The sequence below is a fragment of the Oncorhynchus kisutch genome, linkage group LG9, assembly GCF_002021735.2.
Source record: "Oncorhynchus kisutch isolate 150728-3 linkage group LG9, Okis_V2, whole genome shotgun sequence".
NCBI classification, from domain to species: Eukaryota; Metazoa; Chordata; class Actinopteri; order Salmoniformes; family Salmonidae; genus Oncorhynchus; species Oncorhynchus kisutch.
In genome coordinates this window covers 20,522,055-20,543,547 of record NC_034182.2, presented here as the reverse complement: position 1 = coordinate 20,543,547, position 21,493 = coordinate 20,522,055, and the positions used below count along the sequence as shown (strand labels likewise).

At 45.7% G+C, this 21,493-nt stretch overlaps 1 protein-coding gene across 2 annotated transcripts in view; it reads left to right on the top strand.

Moving 5' to 3' along the window:
* Positions 1-21,493, top strand: part of LOC109896875 (collagen alpha-5(IV) chain) — an 84,976-nt gene that overhangs the window by 21,403 nt on the left and 42,080 nt on the right. For both annotated transcript variants that reach the window (XM_020491300.2, XM_020491299.2), the window contains exons 2-14: positions 14,530-14,589; positions 14,845-14,934; positions 15,052-15,096; positions 15,325-15,369; positions 15,823-15,885; positions 16,089-16,142; positions 16,504-16,530; positions 16,813-16,893; positions 17,328-17,390; positions 18,090-18,125; positions 18,684-18,725; positions 18,855-18,947; positions 19,720-19,773. In XM_020491300.2, the coding sequence (XP_020346889.2) occupies positions 14,530-14,589; positions 14,845-14,934; positions 15,052-15,096; positions 15,325-15,369; positions 15,823-15,885; positions 16,089-16,142; positions 16,504-16,530; positions 16,813-16,893; positions 17,328-17,390; positions 18,090-18,125; positions 18,684-18,725; positions 18,855-18,947; positions 19,720-19,773 (753 nt within the window). The remainder of the gene's footprint in view (positions 1-14,529; positions 14,590-14,844; positions 14,935-15,051; positions 15,097-15,324; positions 15,370-15,822; positions 15,886-16,088; positions 16,143-16,503; positions 16,531-16,812; positions 16,894-17,327; positions 17,391-18,089; positions 18,126-18,683; positions 18,726-18,854; positions 18,948-19,719; positions 19,774-21,493) is intronic.

Below are 21,493 nucleotides of genomic sequence, written 5' to 3'. Positions count from 1 at the left end.
TAAAGTCTGGGGATAAATATTGAGCTAAAGCATCATTCTTATATCAACTTCTCTATGTCACTTGTGAACATTTTGGTGCTTTGTGCCGTTAACAGATGACTTTCTTTTCTTTATTTTTTACCTCATAGTTGTATGTTTGGGTTGAATGTCTAAACGTCTTGACGCGCGGTATTTCTAATCACAAATGAATGATCATAAATGAACAGACAAACGGCTGACCTTGTGGTTTCCGGTTTGGTTGATCTTTTTTCTTTCAAATTGAATCTAGATTCCTAGAGTGCCCGTTTTTCACACAGAGATCCGAAATGAGGAGGAGGAGGAGGATGGTGGTGATGATGGTGACGGTGATGAAGACGACGGGGATTTTATTTTTTATTTTACCTTTATTTAACTAGGCAAGTCAGTTAAGAACAAATTCTTATTTTCAATGACGGCCTAGGAACAGTGGGTTAACTGCCTGTTCAGGGGCAGAACGACATATTTGTACCTTGTCAGCTCGGGGGATGAATCTCCCTCCCCCAGTTATCCCTCCGTTTTTCTAATCGGAACTGTGACAACCTCTCTAAAAGCATCATCGTATTTCTTCATTAATGAGTATTACAAATGGAGTAACGCCACAGAACGGATCTCTGTCTATCAGGGTTATATTTAGTAGATGAAGCCACGGAACTGTCTCTCTCTCTGCTAACTCCCTCAGGGCGCACATACTAAGGGTGCATCCCAAATTGCACCCACCCTATTCCTTATATAGTGCACTACCCATAGGGCTCTAGTCAAAAGTGGTGCACTATAAATGGTATAGGGTGCCATTTGGGACGCGCCTACGATTCTGCTTGGCAACCAACAGCCAATCCCTGTGACTACACCCTCTTTTAATTTTCCCTCACCCACACGGCAACACTCTGTTCCGAGCTGTGATATACTGTATCTGTGAATTACAAAAGAAGAGATTGGAGACATGTTGGAACCTGCTTTGGGATGGGCTGTGGGGCTGAGACAGGATTCTAGAATACGCCTTTACAAACGCTCTCGGAATTCTACCTTAGAATGTTTCAAAACCCACTTGTCTATCAGTCTCTCAGAGTGGAATATTGGTTTCGGGAAACTTTTAGAACTTACTTTGACAAAACGGTTTGTGAACACGCACACAGAATAATATTCTGCATCATGCTTGTGTAAGCCTGGAGGGTTGAATTCCAGCTGTGTGAATTCCAGAACACACATTTCTAAACTCCCTCTGTTGATCTGACAACCACTCACTGTTTCTGTAAGGCAATGTTTACCTTTTAGTGTTTCAGTGTTTCAGAACAAGTCATCAAAACCAACCACCGCTCCAACTGACCATTATGCTATGTCCAGTGTGTGTGTGTGTGTGTGTGTGTGTGTGTGTTTGTGTGTTGAGTGCTTGCACATGTGTGCTCTGGCTGAGGTTGGAGGAGGTGGACAGATGCTCAGGGCCCAGGGAGTCAGAACAGCAGGACCATCTGGCCCCACTTAACATAAGACAGTACCGCACGCACACACACACACACACACACACAAACACGCACGCACACACACACGCTAGACATACACACACACACACACATTGGACATACATGCACACACATGCGCGCCCCCCCCCCCCCCCACACACACACACCAGGATTGACCAGTACATGTTTACCTCTCCCCCAGAGTGTGTTTAGATTAGAACCCACCTGCAACACTCTAAAGTAGAACATTCTAACATTCTAGGTCACAGCGTTTCATATCAGAGCTGGACAGAGAAGCCAAACCCGCGTCTTAAGTTTGGCAGTGTGTGCAGGCTGAAATGTGTGTGTTTAGACAGAGAGGACCGATACAGATTGAGTTGTATAGGGTTGCAACATTTCCTCTTAGGAGCATTTCCGGATTTCCTGCCTTTGCCTCCTGATTCTGGGGAATCTTCCATATGGGATTTCTGGAAAACCTGGGGATTTGGGGAAAGTTGTTGAATTTTACAACCCTTTTTAGCAAACCTAGACAAAGGACGGACACAGAGTTGTAAGTTCAGGCTGATTTACAGTCAGGTTTTGCTGTAGTCCAGCAACCCAGGTTGTGGGATTTTATTTTATGAACCCCAAGGTTCTTACTAATGCTTTTGACCTGGCATAGTTCTGTTGGGCTATTTTGTGTGTGTGTGTATGTGTGTGTGTGTGTGTGTGTGTGTGTGTGTGTGTGTGTGTGTGTGTGTGTGTGTGTGTGTGTGTGTGAGCACGCAGGTACGTGCGTGTCCCACCCCAGTCTCCCTCATGGTTTCTCGTGAGCCAGGTTTTTCAGCACGGTTACCATTAGTAGCTTTTCCATGTGTTCTCTTTGTCATATGACTGACTGTATAACTAAATGTCCTAAAGACACAGTTCACACAGGAGCGTGTGTTTGTCCATGCGTGTGCATTCATGTGTGTGTGTGCGTGTATGAACTTAAACGTGTACATTTCCAACCCTGGATTGACCAATCGGATTACTAGACTAAATCCTTAAAACATCTAGTTATGAATAACATTTGACAGAGGTTTGCCTTAGAGGCTGTACAGTGTTTGTGTTTTCTTAAGAGATATCCACAAGCACAGATCTACGATCAGCTTACTCTCCATCAATCCTAACCATAACTATTACGGAAAATGAAAAAGACACTGATCCTAGATCAGCATGTAGCTGAACTTTATTCTAGCAGCAACTTCATTCTGCTTCCATGGATATGATCTGGGAGAGATTTAGTACCTGTAACAGTATACTGTTTTTGGCGTATTTTCAGTTCTCTCTCATTTTATTTTTTCATTGGCTGAGAGCAGTGGTCGTTGTCGGAATATTCTAGAGAATTCCTGGACATTTCATTGTGATTCCAGGATGGTTTAAAAAAATAATCATAATAATTTTTTATTTCACCTTTATTTAACCAGGTAAGCTAGTTGAGAACAAGTTCTCATTTACAACTGCGACCTGGCCAAGATAAAGCAAAGCATTGCGACACAAACAACAACACAGAGTTACAAATGGGATAAACAAACATACAGTCAATAGGAACACAATAGGAAAAATGTCTGTATAGAGTGTGTGCAAATGAGGTAAGATAAGGGAGGTAAGGCAATAAATAGGCCATAGTGGCGAAATAATTACAATTGAGCAATTAAACACTGGAGTGATAGATGTTCAGAAGATGAATGTGAAGTAGAGATACTGGGGTGCAAAGGAGAAAAAAAACACATTATGCCACTGTGGTGAGGTGTGCGTGCGTATGTGTGTGTGTGTTCGTGGGTGTGTTTAGTGGCAGGGGTTTCCTCCTAGTCTTTTGGTCACTTCACTTCAAACAACACCAAGTGGCACCCTATTCCCTACACAGTGCACTACTTTTTATCACGGTCTGAAGGGCTCTGGTCAAAATGAGGGCACTATGTAGGGAATAGAGGGTGCCATTTGGGATGCCCACAGAGAATTCCCAAGGAAAATATTATGTTTGAACATCCTTGTCTTGGTAGAACCTTGTAACAGTAAATATCAAGCAGTGATGAAAGCACTGAAATCCTCCAAAGTTCGGAAAATGCCAACTCAGTTTAAATACAAAACGTGTTATACACTGGCAAGCACTGGCAAGCACTGGCAAGCACTGGCAAGCACTGGCAAGTAGTGGCAAGCACTGGCAAGCACTGGCAAGCACTGGCAAGCACTGGCAAGCACTGGAAAGCACTGGCAAGCACTGGCAAGTAGTGGCAAGCACTGGCAAGCACTGGCAAGCACTGGCAAGTAGTGGCAAGCACTGGCAAGTAGTGGCAAGTAGTGGCAAGCACTGGCAAGTAGTGGCAAGCACTGGCAAGTACTGGCAAGTAGTGGCAAGCACTGGCAAGTAGTGGCAAGCACTGGCAAGTAGTGGCAAGCACTGGCAAGCACTGGCAAGTAGTGGCAAGCACTGGCAAGTAGTGGCAAGCACTGGCAAGTAGTGGCAAGCACTGGCAAGTACTGGCAAGCACTGGCAAGCACTGGCAAGTAGTGGCAAGCACTGGCAAGTAGTGGCAAGCACTGGCAAGTAGTGGCAAGCACTGGCAAGTACTGGCAAGTAGTGGCAAGCACTGGCAAGCACTGGCAAGTAGTGGCAAGCACTGGCAAGTACTGGCAAGTAGTGGCAAGCACTGGCAAGTAGTGGCAAGCACTGGCAAGTACTGGCAAGCACTGGCAAGCACTGGCAAGTAGTGGCAAGCACTGGCAAGTAGTGGCAAGCACTGGCAAGTAGTGGCAAGCACTGGCAAGTAGTGGCAAGTAGTGGCAAGCACTGGCAAGTAGTGGCAAGTACTGGCAAGCACTGGCAAGTAGTGGCAAGCACTGGCAAGTAGTGGCAAGCACTGGCAAGTAGTGGCAAGCACTGGCAAGTAGTGGCAAGCACTGGCAAATAGTGGCAAGCACTGGCAAGTAGTGGCAAGCACTGGCGCATGTGCAAACACTGGCAAGTAGTGGCAAGCACTCTCTCTTTTGCATACACACACAGTGAAATTCTGTTTACGGGTGGGGTAGGTAAGTCGGGGCTACTATCCCTCCGATTCTGTAGAAGAGAGGTGTCATTGTGCAGTGCATGCTGACTGTGTGTGTGTGTGTACATCTGTGTGTGTATTTCGTATGTGTCTGTGTTTGTGCGTGTGTGTGTGTGTGTGTGTGAGTGTGCGTTTATCAGGGCAGGGCTGGGTAAAGATGTGTAATCATCAGTCAGTCTTTGATGAGTGGGGGAATTCCAGTCTGGTCTCGCTAATTCCCACTGTGCATGCCTTCCGCTCCTCTCCCCCTTCTCACCCCTCTCCACCACCTCTGTCCTTTACAATGTGCTCCAACTTCAGGCTATGTAGCCAAGTTACGCTAGCTCTATGTATAGAACAAGCATTTCTATGTACCTGGCAGTATCCTCTCGAATGCTCTGTTTGTGCATAGTTGTACATCTCCATGTCAAAGTGTTGCCAATATTTCCCTTTAGTTTCCAAGCCCTTTGGAGAAGTTATTTTATGGAACATGCATGGATTCTATCTAGATTCTAACTGATGAGAAGAACGTTCTAACGTTCTAAGAATTCCCTCCTGACAGGCCGAAGAACTTTCTTGAAGCTCCGTCCTGATAGGCCGAAGAACTTTCGAGAAGCTCCCTCCTAATCAGGCCTAAGAACATTCTAGACGAGAGAAAGAGAGAATATGAGAGTGTAGTGGAGGGGGGGGGGGAATAAGGTGAATTAAAAAGGGAGAAAGGGGAGGGGGACACATTGCTAGAGCTCACTGACCCCCCTGACTGGATTACATGCCCCAGTGGTGCAGTGTGAGGGGGGGGGGGGTGATGGCTAGAGGGCTGGGCGTGGGAGAGACAGACAGCATTGAACTGAAGCAGACCAGATACTAATCAGGGATCCAGAGCTTGTAAAAACACCCCCGATAACAGACGGACGCTTACGCACACACTCGCTCATCTAGGGAGGTGCAGAGGGTGTGTGTGTTTGCATACCCGCAGTGGCTGCCAGTTCTGCCAAGCCCTTAGATGCCCTCTGACGCCCCCCTCCCCTCCCCACACCCCCCGTCTCCTGATACGACCCCAAAGGGGCAGGGTAGGGGGGCAGAGAAGGCCTAACATGGACCTTTAGGCCTTGAGGTGGGCTAAGAGTTTGTTTTTTGAAATCACAAACATTTGTGATCTACACGGCCAACCTTGCCCTGACCCTCTTCTCGTGTCTCTTCATGTTAATGCTGGTCCTCATTCAACCCCTCCCGTACACTTTCTCACTCTCAAATCAAATCAAAGTGTATCGGACACGTACACAGATTTGCAGATGTTATCGCAGGTGTTTCCAGCTCCAACAGTGCAGCTATACCTAGCAATAAATACAAAAATATACACTTAATACAATTGTTTTAATTATAATACATTATATAGGATGAGGCATTACTAGAACAGTATATACATATAAACTGGGTAAAACAGTATGCAAACATTATTAAAGTGACCAGTGTTCCATGACTACATATGTAGGGCAACAGTCTCAGGTGCTGGGTTGAGTACCGGGTGATGGCCGGATAGTAACAATGACTAAAGTTCAGGGCAGGGTACTGGGCGGAGGCCGGCTAGTGGTGACTGTTTAACAGTCTGATGGCCTGGAGCTATAAGCTGTTTTTCAGTCTCTCGTCCCAGCTTTAATTCACCTGCTGTATACTGTCTCCACCTTCTAGACGGTAGCGGGGTAAACAGGCCGTGGCTCAAGATGGCTGAGGTACTCGAAGATCTTCTTGACCTTCCTGTGACCCCGGGTGCTGTAGATGTCCTGGAGGGCAGGCAGTCTGCCCCCGGTGATGCGTTGGGCTGACGGCACCACCCTCTGGAGAGCCCAGCGGTTGCTGACAGTGCAATTTGCTGTACCAGGCGGTGATACAGCCCGACAGGATGCTCTCAATGGGGCCAAGCTGAATTTCTTCAGCCTCCTGAGGCTGTCTGTGTGAAGGGACCCATTTCAGGTTGTCAGTGATGTGCACGCCAAGGAACTTAAAGCTTTCCATCCACTCCACGGCAGCCCCGTTGATGTGGCTAGGGGTCGTGCTCTCTCTCTGCTGTGTCCTGTAGTCCACGATCAGCTCCTTGGTTTTGTTGACGTCGAGGGAGAGGTTATTCTCCTGGCACCACTCCGTCAGGGCCCTCACCTCCTCCCTGTGGTCTCAGCGTGGCGGAGGGGAAGCAAGTGGAGACAACAGATTGGGATATGGATAAATGTAATATGTCCGTCAACACTCCAGCCAGCTGCTCTGCACATGCTTTGAGGACATGGCTTGGGATGCCGTCTAGGCCGGCAGCCTTGCGGGGGTTAACACGTTTAAATGACTTACTCACGTTGGCCACGGAGAACGAGAGAACACAGTCCTCGTAGACGCCGGGGGCCCGCGTCGGCAGCTCACTTCGGCAGCACGATGTTGTGTGTGTTCTCTCTCTCTATCTCTTTCTCTCTCTCTTTCTCTCTCTCTCTTATTTCACCCTCCCTGTTATTGCCTTTACAGACATGTGTTATATCATTAACAGTCGGTTAGTGTTTGAGCTCTGGCCAAGCCCCGATGGGTCTTTATAACTACCCCAATTAGACAACGCCGCAGGGGGGAACAGAGAGAGAGAGCTCAGGGGGGAACAGAGAGAGAGAGAGGGAGAGAGAGAGAGAGAGGGTGGGTGGGTGGGGAGACAGAAAGACTGAAATAATCAAAGAGAGCGAGATTAAGAGAGTGAGAGAGAAAAGGGATAGAGGAAGTCTGAGGTCAGAATATAATTGAATATGATATGAAAGTGACATTTTCCTACATCATACTTCCAGGTCATCTTGACTAGGCTTCAAGATTATATCATCAAATTCACCAAAACTAGGTCATTTCAGATACACTGTATATTTAAAATGATACTTGCATTTGTGTATTGATTTGCACGTACCCGATGCCTTTTTTCTCCCCAATTTCCTGATATCCAATTGTTAGTTACAGTCTTGTCTCATCGCTGCAACTCCCATACGGACTCGGGAGAGGCGAAGGTCGAGACCATGCGTCCCCTGGATCACGACCCTGCCAAGGCGCACTGCTTCTTGACACACTGCTCGCTTAACCCAGAAGCTAGCCGCACCAATGTGTCGGAGGAAACACCGTTCAACTGTCGACCGTGTCAGCGTGCACGCGCCTGGCCCGCCACAGGAGTCGCTAGATGGGACAAGGCGATCCCGGCTGGCCAAACCCTCCCCTAACAACACTGGGCCAATTATGCACCGCCTCATGGTTCTCCCGGTCGCGGCCGGCTGCGACACAGCCCGGGATTGAACCCGGATCTGTAGCGATGCCCGCCAAATATTTGACGCTCAAGACGTAAGACACACTGACAAAAGTTAGAAGGGGTTTCATTTGAAATACAACTCCCGCAGCCTTGTTGTTAGCATGCTTGAGGGTGTCTGCTCGAGTTGAGGACTCACAGGACAGTAAGAACCTGTTAGTTACAGACATATTGATGTGTTTTAAATGAGATTATGCTGTTTTTTTTACTGAACATTGCCAGCCGGGATACATCATTTAAAAAAAAAAATGATAATAATAATTGTAGGCCGGCAAGCTGCCGAAAGTGACACCTATACAGCTGGAGGGAGTTGTGGTTCATGTGAGGAGTTCTAATGAAAATGTTGTAGCTTTTCGTCTTTGTGCTTCTTCTTGGCCGTCAAATATGCTGAAAAGTACATTGAATCGGAAACACCTATAGGTGTACATTGTAATATACAGGTAACTTGAGTAAATGAGGGATACAAAGTATATTTAAAGCAGGTGCTTCCACACAGGGTTGGTTCCTGATTTAATTAGGCAATTAGACTCCCATCATGCTTAGAGTCATGTAAAAACAAATGTCCAGTTGCCCATTATTTTGGTTACCATGGTAGGAGAAGACATCTCAGTTACTTTGAAAGGTGGGTCTCAATAGGGCATAAAGGAGTTTAAAGTGTGTGTGTGTGTGTGTGTGTGTGTGTGTGTGTGTGTGTGTGTGTGTGTGTGTGTGTGTGTGTGTGTGTGTGTGTGTGTGTGTGTGTGTGTGTGTGTGTGTGTGTGTGTGTGTGTGTGTGTGTGTGTGTGTGTGTGTGCGTGCGTGCGTCACCAGATCTCAACCCAATTGAACACTTAAAGGAGATTCTGGCGCGCTGCCTGAGACAGCATCCCTCCAATCAAATGTTATTTGTCACATGCACTGAGTACAACCTTGCCGTGAAATGTTTCCTTAAGAGTTTTTAAAAAATGAGGTAAGTAAGACAAATTTGCTAAATAAACTTAAGGAAAAACACAACAAAATAACTATAATGAGGCTATATACAAAGGGTACCGGCACCGAGTTAAGAGGTACAGGTTAGTTGAGGTAATGGAGGTAATTGAGGTACATGTAGGTAGGGGTAAAGTGACTATGCATAGATAAGACTTGTAGAATCTATGACAAGGTGCATCGAAGCTGTTCTGGTGGCTCCTCGTGGCATAACACCCTTTTAAGACACTTAATGTTGGTGTTTCCTTTATTTTGGCAGTTACCTGTACATCTTTATATGACCGCGTTTCCACGACTTTGACGATGGACATTTGAGGTTCTTGCTTGTCCTACAAAACGTGGATCCAGGAAGGGTCACTTTCGTACCGTATAGAACTTGGCGTTTCACTTTAACGTTATTGTTACTTGATTCATAGTTTTACTATAGAACCCAGAGTGAAAGTATGTTGCCAGGGAAATTGTCGTGAACATGACTCCTCACACACGAGGAGGTCGAGAAGGCCAGATGGTATAACGTAGTAGCTACATTACAGCATTACAGCTCAGACCCGGTGTTATGAGTTAGTCTGTTGGGTCAGAACTTTCTGTGACTTCCTATCCACTTCTTCCTTTCGCTCTCCTTCTGACAACCTGATACACTTGACATTTACACCAGTGACATTCTATGACAGTCACTCAGGGGATAGTAACACACACACACACACACGGCACAGTTTCTCTAGAGATAAATCAGATCAAGCTCGAACTGTGCGATGCAGTACGGAGTTGTAGTTTCCAAAAGGCCAATATTCGACATAGTTTATCGCAGAAAACGTGGTAATTAACTACAATGACCATAATCCATTGCGTTACTTGTCCGGTCTGCGTGTTTCTTTGACGCCTGCTTCGTTAGGTTAGTGTGGGGCAGACATGGAGAGAAGAGACAGGAGAATGTGAGATTCTTGGCAACGTATCTACCTGAAAATACATGATCTAAGTTGGATTTGATTGTTGATATTCAGCATAGTTGGTATTCAGCATAGTTGGCATTCAGCATAGTTGGTATTCACCATAGTTGGTATTCACCATAGTTGGTATTCAGCATAGTTGGTATTCACCATAGTTGGTATTCACCATAGTTGGTATTCAGCATAGTTGGTATTCAGCATAGTTGGTATTCACCATATTTGGTATTCAGCATAGTTGGTATTCACCATAGTTGGTATTCACCATAGTTGGTATTCAGCATAGTTGGTATTCGGCATAGTTGGTATTCGGCATAGTTGGTATTCAGTCATAGTAGTATGCCTTATTTAATTTACACAACAATTAAAATATGTTATTTAAAGTAAAGTAATGTGAATAAATGGTGGTTAATAAGTGATAATCAGTAATGGACAGAGTCACTACCATCATGGGACTTGTTTTGTTGTTACTTCATTCAACCCACATAAGGCATTTCATAATTGAAACCGAAATCGAAAACTGCAATTATTTTTTAATGATGGAACTGAACCGAACCGTCCTCAAAAAGCACTAATCGCCCAGCACTAGTGACGACACACACACACACACACACACTGAGGGAGGGAGACGAATGGTCTGACAGACAGAGGCTGGAGGGAGGATAGATACAGAGGGAATGAGGGAGGAGAGAGGCATCCTACCTGTTGATTAAGTGTTTCCATGTGTGTTGACACAGTGCCAGGCAGGTACTGGACTGCTCTGCCCTGCATGTATGCCAGGCAGGATATTAAACAAATAGGACGCAGGGCAGGAATGTCAAGAGTTATCTAGACTGACAGAGCTGACCAGTGCCCAGAGACACTCTAGGTCCGGACCAAGGTGTCTAACCCAGACCTTAGCCAGACCCAGATGAAGGTAAGTGGTAACCCAGAAAAGAGTACCAAAACAAGCTTAAACTAGGGAGAGGGGTTCCCTGATGGTAGAGGTTAAGGTCTCAAGACTTACAGTACTGTTGAAATAAAGGATCTGCTATGTCTGTAAAGGCCTTCCCCTCTTTCCCTATTGTCTACGGCTCACTGGCTACCCAGGCTAGAGGTGTAGGCCTACTCTTATTTAGAATGTGTACAGAGAGAGAGATGAATGGTAGGCCCAGGCTTCTACAAGGGACATTGTATTTGTCACGTGCGCAGAATACAGCAACTGTAGACTTTACCGCGAAATGCTCACTTACAAGTACTTTCCCAACAATACAGCTCAAAGTTATGAAAATGTCCAAGTAGATAATAAAAAATGTAATAGTAATACAATATAATAACACAATAAAATAACAATAACGAGGCTATATACAGTACTGAGTCAGTGTACTGGGGTACGAGCTAGTTGGGGTGATTGATTGAAGTAATATGTACAGTACATGTAGGTTTGGTTAGGTGATTGATTGAAGTACTATGTACATGTAGGTTTGGTCAGGTGATTGATTGAAGTAGTCAATCTGTCTGGCCTTGTGACATTTTGGGGGGTGACAATCCATTCTGATATTTTATTGACATAATATTAGCGTATGTTTTGTCCTAATTTAAATGCATTACGCTACAGCATTTCCAATCACCATTATATTTGTTATTTTAAAATAAATGTTCCTTGTATTTTGTTTTGAGGTGTCTTTTTGTTTCATGTGTGGATCCACCCGTCGTTGGTAGGTCCTATGTGAGCATTTCCGGTTTCAGATTTTTTTACCTAAAAAATGTTTTACTCTGTAATGTGCTTGCTAGTCCAGACAGATGCCGCATTCAAAACAGACGGAAATCTCTGACTGTGTTTAAGACAACTGTGAACTAAATGACTTACTCACGTTGGCCACGGAGAGCGAGAGCACACAGTCCTCGTAGACATCGGGGGCTCACTTCAGCAGCTCGATGTTGTGTGTGTTCTCCCTCTCTCTCTCTCTCTCTCTCTCTCTCTCTCTCTCACCTCTCTCTCTCCCCTCTCTTACCTCTCTCATCTCTCTCTCACCTCTCTCATCTCTCTCTTACCTCTCTCATCTCTCTCTTACCTCTCTCATCTCTCTCTCACCTCTCTCTCTCCCCTCTCTCATCTCTCTCTCACCTCTCTCATCTCTCTCTTACCTCTCTCATCTCTCTCTCTCTCACCTCTCTGTCTCCCCTCTCTTACCTCTCTCATCTCTCTCTCACCTCTCTCATCTCTCTCTTACCTCTCTCATCTCTCTCTCACCTCTCTCATCTCTCTCTTACCTCTCTCATCTCTCTCTTACCTCTCTTATCTCTCTCATCTCTCTCTCACCTCTCTCATCTCTCTCTTACCTCTCTCATCTCTCTCTTACCTCTCTCATCTCTCTCTTACCTCTCTCATCTCTCTCTCACCTCTCTCTCTCCCCTCTCTCATCTCTCTCTCACCTCTCTCATCTCTCTCTTACCTCTCTCATCTCTCTCTCTCTCACCTCTCTGTCTCCCCTCTCTTACCTCTCTCATCTCTCTCTCACCTCTCTCATCTCTCTCTTACCTCTCTCATCTCTCTCTCACCTCTCTCATCTCTCTCTTACCTCTCTCATCTCTCTCTTACCTCTCTTATCTCTCTCATCTCTCTCTCACCTCTCTCATCTCTCTCTTACCTCTCTCATCTCTCTCTCACCTCTCTCATCTCTCTCTCACCTCTCTCATCTCTCTCTCACCTCTCTCTCTCCCCTCTCTCATCTCTCTCTCACCTCTCTCATCTCTCTCTTACCTCTCTCATCTCTCTCTCTCTCACCTCTCTGTCTCCCCTCTCTTACCTCTCTCATCTCTCTCTCACCTCTCTCATCTCTCTCTCATCTCTCTCTCACCTCTCTCATCTCTCTCTTACCTCTCTCATCTCTCTCTTACCTCTCTTATCTCTCTCATCTCTCTCTCACCTCTCTCATCTCTCTCTTACCTCTCTCATCTCTCTCTCACCTCTCTCTCTCCCATCTCTCATCTCTCTCTCACCTCTCTCTCTCCCCTCTCTCATCTCTCTCTCACCTCTCTCATCTCTCTCATCTCTCTCTTACCTCTCTCATCTCTCTCTCTCTCACCTCTCTGTCTCCCCTCTCTTACCTCTCTCATCTCTCTCTCACCTCTCTCATCTCTCTCTTACCTCTCTCATCTCTCTCTCACCTCTCTCATCTCTCTCTTACCTCTCTCATCTCTCTCTTACCTCTCTTATCTCTCTCATCTCTCTCTCACCTCTCTCATCTCTATCTTACCTCTCTCATCTCTCTCACCTCTCTCTCTCCCCTCTCTCATCTCTCTCTCACCTCTCCCTCTCCCCTCTCTCATCTCTCTCTCACCTCTCTCATCTCTCTCTTACCTCTCTCATCTCTCTCTCTCTCACCTCTCTGTCTCCCCTCTCTTACCTCTCTCATCTCTCTCTCACCTCTCTCATCTCTCTCTCCCCTCTCTCATCTCTCTCACCTCTCTCATCTCTCTCTCACCTCTCTCATCTCTCTCTCTCTCACCTCTCTGTCTCCCCTCTTACCTCTCTCATCTCTCTCTCACCTCTCTCATCTCTCTCTCCCCTCTCTCATCTCTCTCTCACCTCTCTCATCTCTCTCTCACCTCTCTCATCTCTCTCTTACCTCTCTCATCTCTCTCTCACCTCTCTCTCTCCCCTCTCTTACCTCTCTCATCTCTCTCTCTCTCTCACCTCTCTCTCTCCCCTCTCTTACCTCTCTCATCTCTCTCTCACCTCTCTCATCTCTCTCTTACCTCTCTCATCTCTCTCTCACCTCTCTCATCTCTCTCTTACCTCTCTCATCTCTCTCTCTCTCACCTCTCTGTCTCCCCTCTCTTACCTCTCTCATCTCTCTCTCACCTCTCTCATCTCTCTCTCCCCTCTCTCATCTCTCTCTCACCTCTCTCATCTCTCTCTCACCTCTCTCATCTCTCTCTTACCTCTCTCATCTCTCTCTCTCACCTCTCTGTCTCCCCTCTCTTACCTCTCTCATCTCTCTCTCACCTCTCTCATCTCTCTCTCACCTCTCTCATCTCTCTCTCTCTCACCTCTCTGTCTCCCCTCTTACCTCTCTCATCTCTCTCTCACCTCTCTCATCTCTCTCTCCCCTCTCTCATCTCTCTCTCACCTCTCTCATCTCTCTCTCACCTCTCTCATCTCTCTCTTACCTCTCTCATCTCTCTCTCACCTCTCTCTCTCCCCTCTCTTACCTCTCTCATCTCTCTCTCACCTCTCTCATCTCTCTCTTACCTCTCTCATCTCTCTCTCACCTCTCTCATCTCTCTCTCCCCTCTCTCATCTCTCTCTCACCTCTCTCATCTCTCTCTCACCTCTCTCATCTCTCTCTTACCTCTCTCATCTCTCTCTCTCTCACCTCTCTGTCTCCCCTATCTTACCTCTCTCATCTCTCTCTCACCTCTCTCATCTCTCTCTCCCCTCTCTCATCTCTCTCTCACCTCTCTCATCTCTCTCTCACCTCTCTCATCTCTCTCTTACCTCTCTCATCTCTCTCTCTCACCTCTCTGTCTCCCCTCTCTTACCTCTCTCATCTCTCTCTCACCTCTCTCATCTCTCTCTTACCTCTCTCATCTCTCTCTCTCTCACCTCTCTCTCTCCCCTCTCTTACCTCTCTCATCTCTCTCTCACCTCTCTCATCTCTCTCTTACCTCTCTCATCTCTCTCTCTCTCTCACCTCTCTCTCTCCCCTCTCTTACCTCTCTCATCTCTCTCTCACCTCTCTCATCTCTATCTTACCTCTCTCATCTCTCTCTTACCTCTCTCATCTCTCTCCATCCTACAGGCCTGTCATGGCTGTGCAGCAGGATCAAAGTGTGACTGCAGCGGGGTAAAAGGAGGCAAGGTGAGTGTGAAACACACACACACACCTACAGTAATGACCTACTGTAGAAAACAACCATACCATGACACAGTATTTCATTGTTTGATTTGTAATGACTCTTTTGTCTGTGTGCTATCTGCAGTTAAGAAGAGTTTGTTAGAACTGTGTGTTCTATGTGTGATGTTCTATGTGTAATGTTCTACGTGTGATGTTCTACGTGTAATGTTCTACGTGTGATGTTCTATGCATGATGTTCCATGGTTCTATGTTCCACAGGGCGAGAGGGGTTTCCCAGGGCTACAGGGTCAGCCAGGCGTACCAGGGTTCCCCGGACCTGAGGGGCCAATCGGAGGCAGGGGAGAGAAGGTAGGGGCTGCTTCCTGGATCTTGTTGTAGGAGCAACATAACACCTGACTTTATCTGGGAACTTGAAAACGAATCCTTTTCTTCCCTCCTCTCCCCCTCTGTCTTCCTCTCTCTCAGGGTGGTGACGGACCTTCAGGGCCATCCGGTCCAAAAGGAATTAGGGTGAGTGACCCAGATTTATTAACTTGACAAAGTCCCACACTTCTGTCTGTAATATTTCCATTTTCAGTGTACACCATCCTGGAGTGTAGTACTTCCCCCTGTCCATCAGAGGTCCTCGTTTCACTCCAATAAAACAGAAGCTCCATAGCTGTTTCTGAATTGAATGCCTCATTACACAAAGTCATTCTAACTTATGTTGTTAATTTATCTTCCTCGTTATTCCCACAGGGACCTCCTGGACTGCCCGGGTTCCCAGGAACACCAGGAATTCCAGTGAGTTTCCAACCATTCCCAGTTCTCACGTATTGTAGAGTGCCCGTCTGCATCCCCTCTGGTACAGAGATGAGTCCCAGTTCTCACGTATTGTAGAGTGCCCGTCTGCATCCCCTCTGGTACAGAGATGAGTCCCAGTTATCCTCCATTCTCTGGCCGTGTCCAATAGCACACTTTCTCGCATGCATTTTTCTCCAGCCAAGAGAGGAAAAAATGTTTTGTCCCAGCCAATGCTTACACTAATCCCATGCTTTTAACTGAATGACGGGAAGTACACACTTCTGGAAAAGGGTGGAGAATTGAGATGTTGCCATGATGGAACGTATACTGAACTTTCTCTGGTTGTTTTTGACCCGGCCTGATATCCAGTATGGATTGTCACCACGGAGTCATGTGACCTCACTCCCTGTCTGATGTTTGACTTCCTGTTGTCCTCTGTGTGTTCTCTTCTAGGGTCTCCCAGGACAGGACGGGCCCCCGGGCCCAAGGGGAACTGCAGGCTGCAACGGGACCAAGGTAGGTTATTATGGTTACTACTGACTGACAGCCATACAATTCTGTCGAGTCCTGAGGGAACTCGGGTTCTCCTGAATCTGGACTGAAACTGGCCTAAGTGGTCTATCACACCTGGCCACTAGATGGCAGCCTATTGGGAAAGTTAACCTATGGGCTGGAGGCTGTTGATGCGAAATGAAAGGGTGGATTGTGTCTCTTCTTAGGGTGAGAGAGGATTCCCTGGAAGTCCAGGATTCCCCGGACTGGAGGGCCGATCGGTGGGTCACACACACGCACACACTTCTCTGTCCTCTCATACACCTACATCCATTCCCCCCCCCCCCCCCCCTGTCCTCTTCAATGCTGCATATTACTGAACGTTTTACTGACTCCGCATGTCTTTTTTGACTGTTCTTTGTATGATATTGTTTCACCTATTGGCGTGTCGTACTTGCCCGCTCTTGCCTCAATGACAGGGTGTCGTTGTAAATAAGAATTTGTTCTTAACTGACTGAACCTGTATGAAATATAGATACACAGGTGCACGTTGTCATTTCTCTGCGTGGAAACTTGGAAAAGGGAACTAAACGAGACTTGTATTGTATGAAATGTATTAATTATCTCTCTGCTCGTTTGCAGGGTCCACCTGGTCTGCCGGGACAAAAGGTTACTATACTTTTCCCGCACTGTTCTCAGCGGTTGTTATTGTTAGATTGAAAAAAGAAACACCTGTACATTGTTATCGTGAGATTGAAAAAAAAACACCTGTACATTGTTATCGTTAGATTGAAAAAAAACACCTGTACATTGTTATCGTTAGATGAAAAAAAAACACCTGTACATTCACCAGGCCTGTCTGTCTGTGGAGCTGTGCGAGTAGCTCTAGTTCTGTAGCTAGTATCTGTGTGATGTGTTCCTGTCGAACCTCTTCCTGGTGTCCCTCTCCAGGGAGACCTAGGCGATGTCATCTCCAATGACCGCTTCGGACAGAAAGGAGGAGTAGGCCTACCAGGTTTGCCTGGAGTCCCCGTGAGTACTCTATATAGAACCATAGAACCACTTTGAACTTAACTGATTTCTTTTTTTTAAAGGGACATTTTAAAATTAAAAATTTAAATCTGTAGATTTTGTCTAGCGATTTTTTTTCTCGTGAAATGGTAGTCTAATGTAATATATTGCTCGTATTTGGATGATCAGAACCAATCAAATGGAATGGCAAATCATTATGAGAGATCCATGGAGGCTGCTGAGGGGAGGACGGCTCCTAATAACATCTGGACCGGAGCGAAATGGAGTAGTATGCAACCGTGTGCTAGATGTTTTTGATGGCGTTCGACTTATTCCGCTCCAGGCGTTACCACGAGCCCGTCCTCCCACCGACCTCCTGTGTAAGAGATGTCATGTAAAACCGTTTCAACACGTAGCTCTGTGGGTAACGCTTGTGGTGTCCGTCTTGTTTCTAGGGTAACACCGGCCCTGCGGGATTGTCGGGCCCTGTCGGTCCACCTGGCCCCAGAGGTTATGAGGTACACTGATACAGGGGTTCTGACAACTTTTTCAGTTCGAGACCCAAATGAGATATTGAACTTCCTCCCATTGACCCAAATCATCATCCAACGACCTAATTTAAGAAGAAATAGGGTGCAAATATAGTTCTCGTAACTTGTGACCTACATTTCACATGCCCAGGGCACACTTTGGGTCCCGACTCATAGTTTAAGAAAACCCTGAAAGTACCAAATCGTCTTAACTACAAACGCCACTTGTCCGTTATGTTCTAAGGGATTTTGCACAGTCAAACTGGTTCCAGTTCCAAACATTATGTTCTGAGGGACTTTACACAGTCAAACTGGTTCCAGTCCTGTTCCAAACGTAATGTTCTGAGGGACTTTGCACAGTCAAACTGGTCCCAGTCCTGTTCCAAACGTTATGTTCTGAGGGACTTTGCACAGTCAAACTGGTCCCAGTCCTGTTCCAAACGTTATGTTCTGAGGGACTTTGCACAGTCAAACTGATCCCAGACCTGTTGTGACATCCAGTAGTGTGTTTGAGATCTGAAGTCTCACAGATCAATATAAGAACTTATCCAATGTTCAGGGAGTAATAATGTTTTATTGTACTATCAATAGTTATACAGTTTACCGTGCGTTGTGAATAAAGTTGTGTGTGTTGTTGCTAATAATGTTTTATGTGTTGTTAATAAAGTGTTGTGTGTTGTTTTGTAGGGTCGTTCCGGGCCTCCTGGTCCTCCCGGTCCTAAGGTTAGTTGCTTTACACCCTGAATCACACACACGCGCGCGCACGCACACATACATACACACACGCACACACCCTGGGGCGTTAGGTAGCCTAGCGGTTAGAGCGACTAGGTGACTAGGTGAAAAATCTGTCGATCTGCCCTTGAGCAAGGCACTTAACCCTAATTGCACCAGAGTTGCCGTCATTAATGGCTGATCTCTGGCCGTGACCCCACTCTCCGTTGGTGTTTCAGGGGGAGTGTGATACGCCCCAAAAAACGTTCCACACACACCAGACACTTGTACATGTGTGAAACAGGACAAAAAAGAAGCACCCCGAATTTGACCTTTGACACACACACACACACACACACACACACACACACACACACACACTGCTAATAAACTCTGATCAACTGTCTATTCTGTGTACTACACTCAGTTCAACTACTGCACACACACTTGTCCATACACTCCTAAAGTATATTACTGTGTGTACATAATGCATTTTACCTGCAGGCTTTAAGTAGTGTTACAGAATACAGTAATACATGTGTTTGTCTTGGTATTCTTCTACTACAGGGTAACATGGGATTGAACTTCCAAGGTCCCAAAGGAGACAAGGTAGGATCAGCAAGAGAAAGACTGTCGTCAATGGGTGGTAACGATTTGCACTACTGAATACTGATGTGTGTGTGTGTGTGCGTGTGCGCGTGCGTGTGTGTGTGTATGTGTGTGTGTGTGTGTGTGTAGGGGGATCCAGGCCTGCAGGGGCCTCCCGGTCCACCTGGACAGGTCGGGGAGCAGAAGAGACCCACCGAGTTAGAGATCCAGAGAGGAGAGAAAGTAATGTTCTACATTTCACATTGTCCCTCATTAATCAGGAATCTCTTCCATTTCGTTGACCTCAGAAACTCCCTGGAATCACGGAATTATTAGGATCTCTATAAAGTTAGTATCTTCTGCGTCATCATTCAAAATGGACCAGTATACCTCTTTCCCTTTTCCTATTTCTTTTATTGTCATTTCTAGATCTTGTAGAACATCAATAGTGGTTTAGTCGTTCCTGTTATGACATGTAATGTAAACTGCCAGCCATGAGTGTGCTCCTGTTTGGCTGCAACTGGATGCCGTCTTGTCCTGGAGACAGAACTGAGCGATTTCCAGCTATGGGCCAGCTGCAAAGTCAAAATGGACTGTATTGTAAATGGAAAATGTAAATGGAAACCAAACTGAGCTTTTTGGTCTTAGTTTAAGGTCGGGGTAGCCCGACTGGCCCTAGTGTTCTGACATGTGTCGCCTCCATGCCTTTTAGTTTCCTGGAACTGCAACTCTCACAATGACCACTAGATGGTGGCATTCAGCCTCTTTATGACAACTTCCATTGTCCTATATTACTGGGTAGTGCAACTTTATATACCCCACCTATCGTTTAGCATTTAATTGAGAAAGGTATTGTTTTCAATTCATATTTTGCCGATTTCTTTCAAATGTCAGATTTGAACCCGTTTGACATGATGTCCACATTCTTAACTATTCATGAAAACTGAATTAACAATAGTTTATGTTGTTTTTTTTTTTTACAATTGGTTGTTGTTATTTCCTTCTTTGTTTCCAGGGTGATCAAGGTTTACCTGGTCCAGCCGGTGATCCTGGTTATACTGGTCCCCCTGTGAGTATCACTCACTATCCATCATACCATACTGTATATCTCACAGGGGGTCGGTGGCACCTTAATTGGGGAGGACGGGCTCGTGGTAGAATGGTATCAAATACGTCAAGCACACTTCGTTTCCAGGTATTTGATGCCATTCCATTCGCTCCGTTCCGGACATTATTATGAGCCGTCCTCCCCTCAGCAGCCTCCACTGGTGTATCTGTGTTTTCACTCACCATCGATAACACTATATACAGGGCATATCATAAGTGATCGTCCCCTTTGGATTTCGTCACATTTCTATTGTGTTACAAAGTGGTATTAAAATGGATTTCATTGTCATTTGTTTAAGTAAGGGAAGAAAGAAAAAAAACATTCAATCGGTATATCCTGATTAGATAAGTATTCACCCTCCTGAGTCTTTAGTGCCTTGTTGCGAAAAGGATGCATGTTTTGGAACATTTGGATTCCGTACAGGCTTAGTTTTTTTTCACTCTATCATTCAGGTCAGTATTGTGGAGTTACTACAATGCTGTTGATCCATCCTCAGTTATCTCCTATGGATATGGATATTCAGTGTCTGCTTTTTTGTTGTTTTAACCAATCGGTGCCCTTCTTTGTGAGGCATTGGAAAAGCCCCATTGTCTTTGTAGTTGAATCTGTTCTTGAAATACACTACTCGGCTGAGGGACCTTACAGATAATTGCTGTGTGGGGTACAGAGATGGGGTAGTCATTCAAAAGCCATTGCAACTTATTGTATGGTTTGTTAAGCAAATTCGGACTCCTGAAGTTATTTAGGATTGGCGTGAAAAAGGAGGTTCCTTGTATAACCAAGACATCATATTATTGTATTTCTTTCTAGAATTTTCTTTTCACTTTGATATTATGAGTTATTTTGTGTAGATCAGTGTAAATTTTTATCACAATAATCCATTTCAATCCCACATTGTAATGCAACAAAATGTGAATAAATCCAAGGGGGTGAATACTTACAGTATGATATGCACTGTATCTATGTTTCACTCAGTATCTATACCACTCTATATCTATGTTTTCACTCAGTATCTATCATACTATATTTATCTTGTCACAAACTATCGTTCTATATACACTACATGGCAAAAGTATGTGGACACCCCTTAAAATGTGTAGATTCGGCTATTTCAGCCACACCGTTGCTGACAGGTGTATAAAATCGAGCAGACAGCCATGCAATCTTCATAGACAAACATTGGCAGTAGGATAGTCCATACTGAAGAGCTCAGTGACTTTCAAAGTGGCACCGTCATACTGTAGGATGCCACCTTTCCAACAAGTCAGTTCGTCAAATTTCTGCCCTGCTAGAGCTGCCCTATATCAACTGTAAGTGCTGTTATTGTGAAGTGGAAACGTCTAGCAGCAACAACGGCTCAGCCGTGAAGTGACAGGCCACACAAGCTCACAGGACGGGACCATCGAGTGCTAAAGCGTGTTGCACGTAAAAATAATAGTCTGTCCTCGGGTTGCAACACTCACTACCGAGTTCCAAACTGCCTCTGGAAGCAAAGTCAAGCACAAGAACTGTTTGAGGGGAGCTTCATGAATGGGTTTCCATGGCCGTGCAGCCGCACACAAGCCTAAGTTCACCATGCGCAATGCCAAGCGCCAGATGGAGTGGTGTAAAGCTCGCCGCCGTTGGACTCGGGAGCAGTGGAAGCGCGTTCTCTGGAGTGATGACGGACGGATCTGGGTTT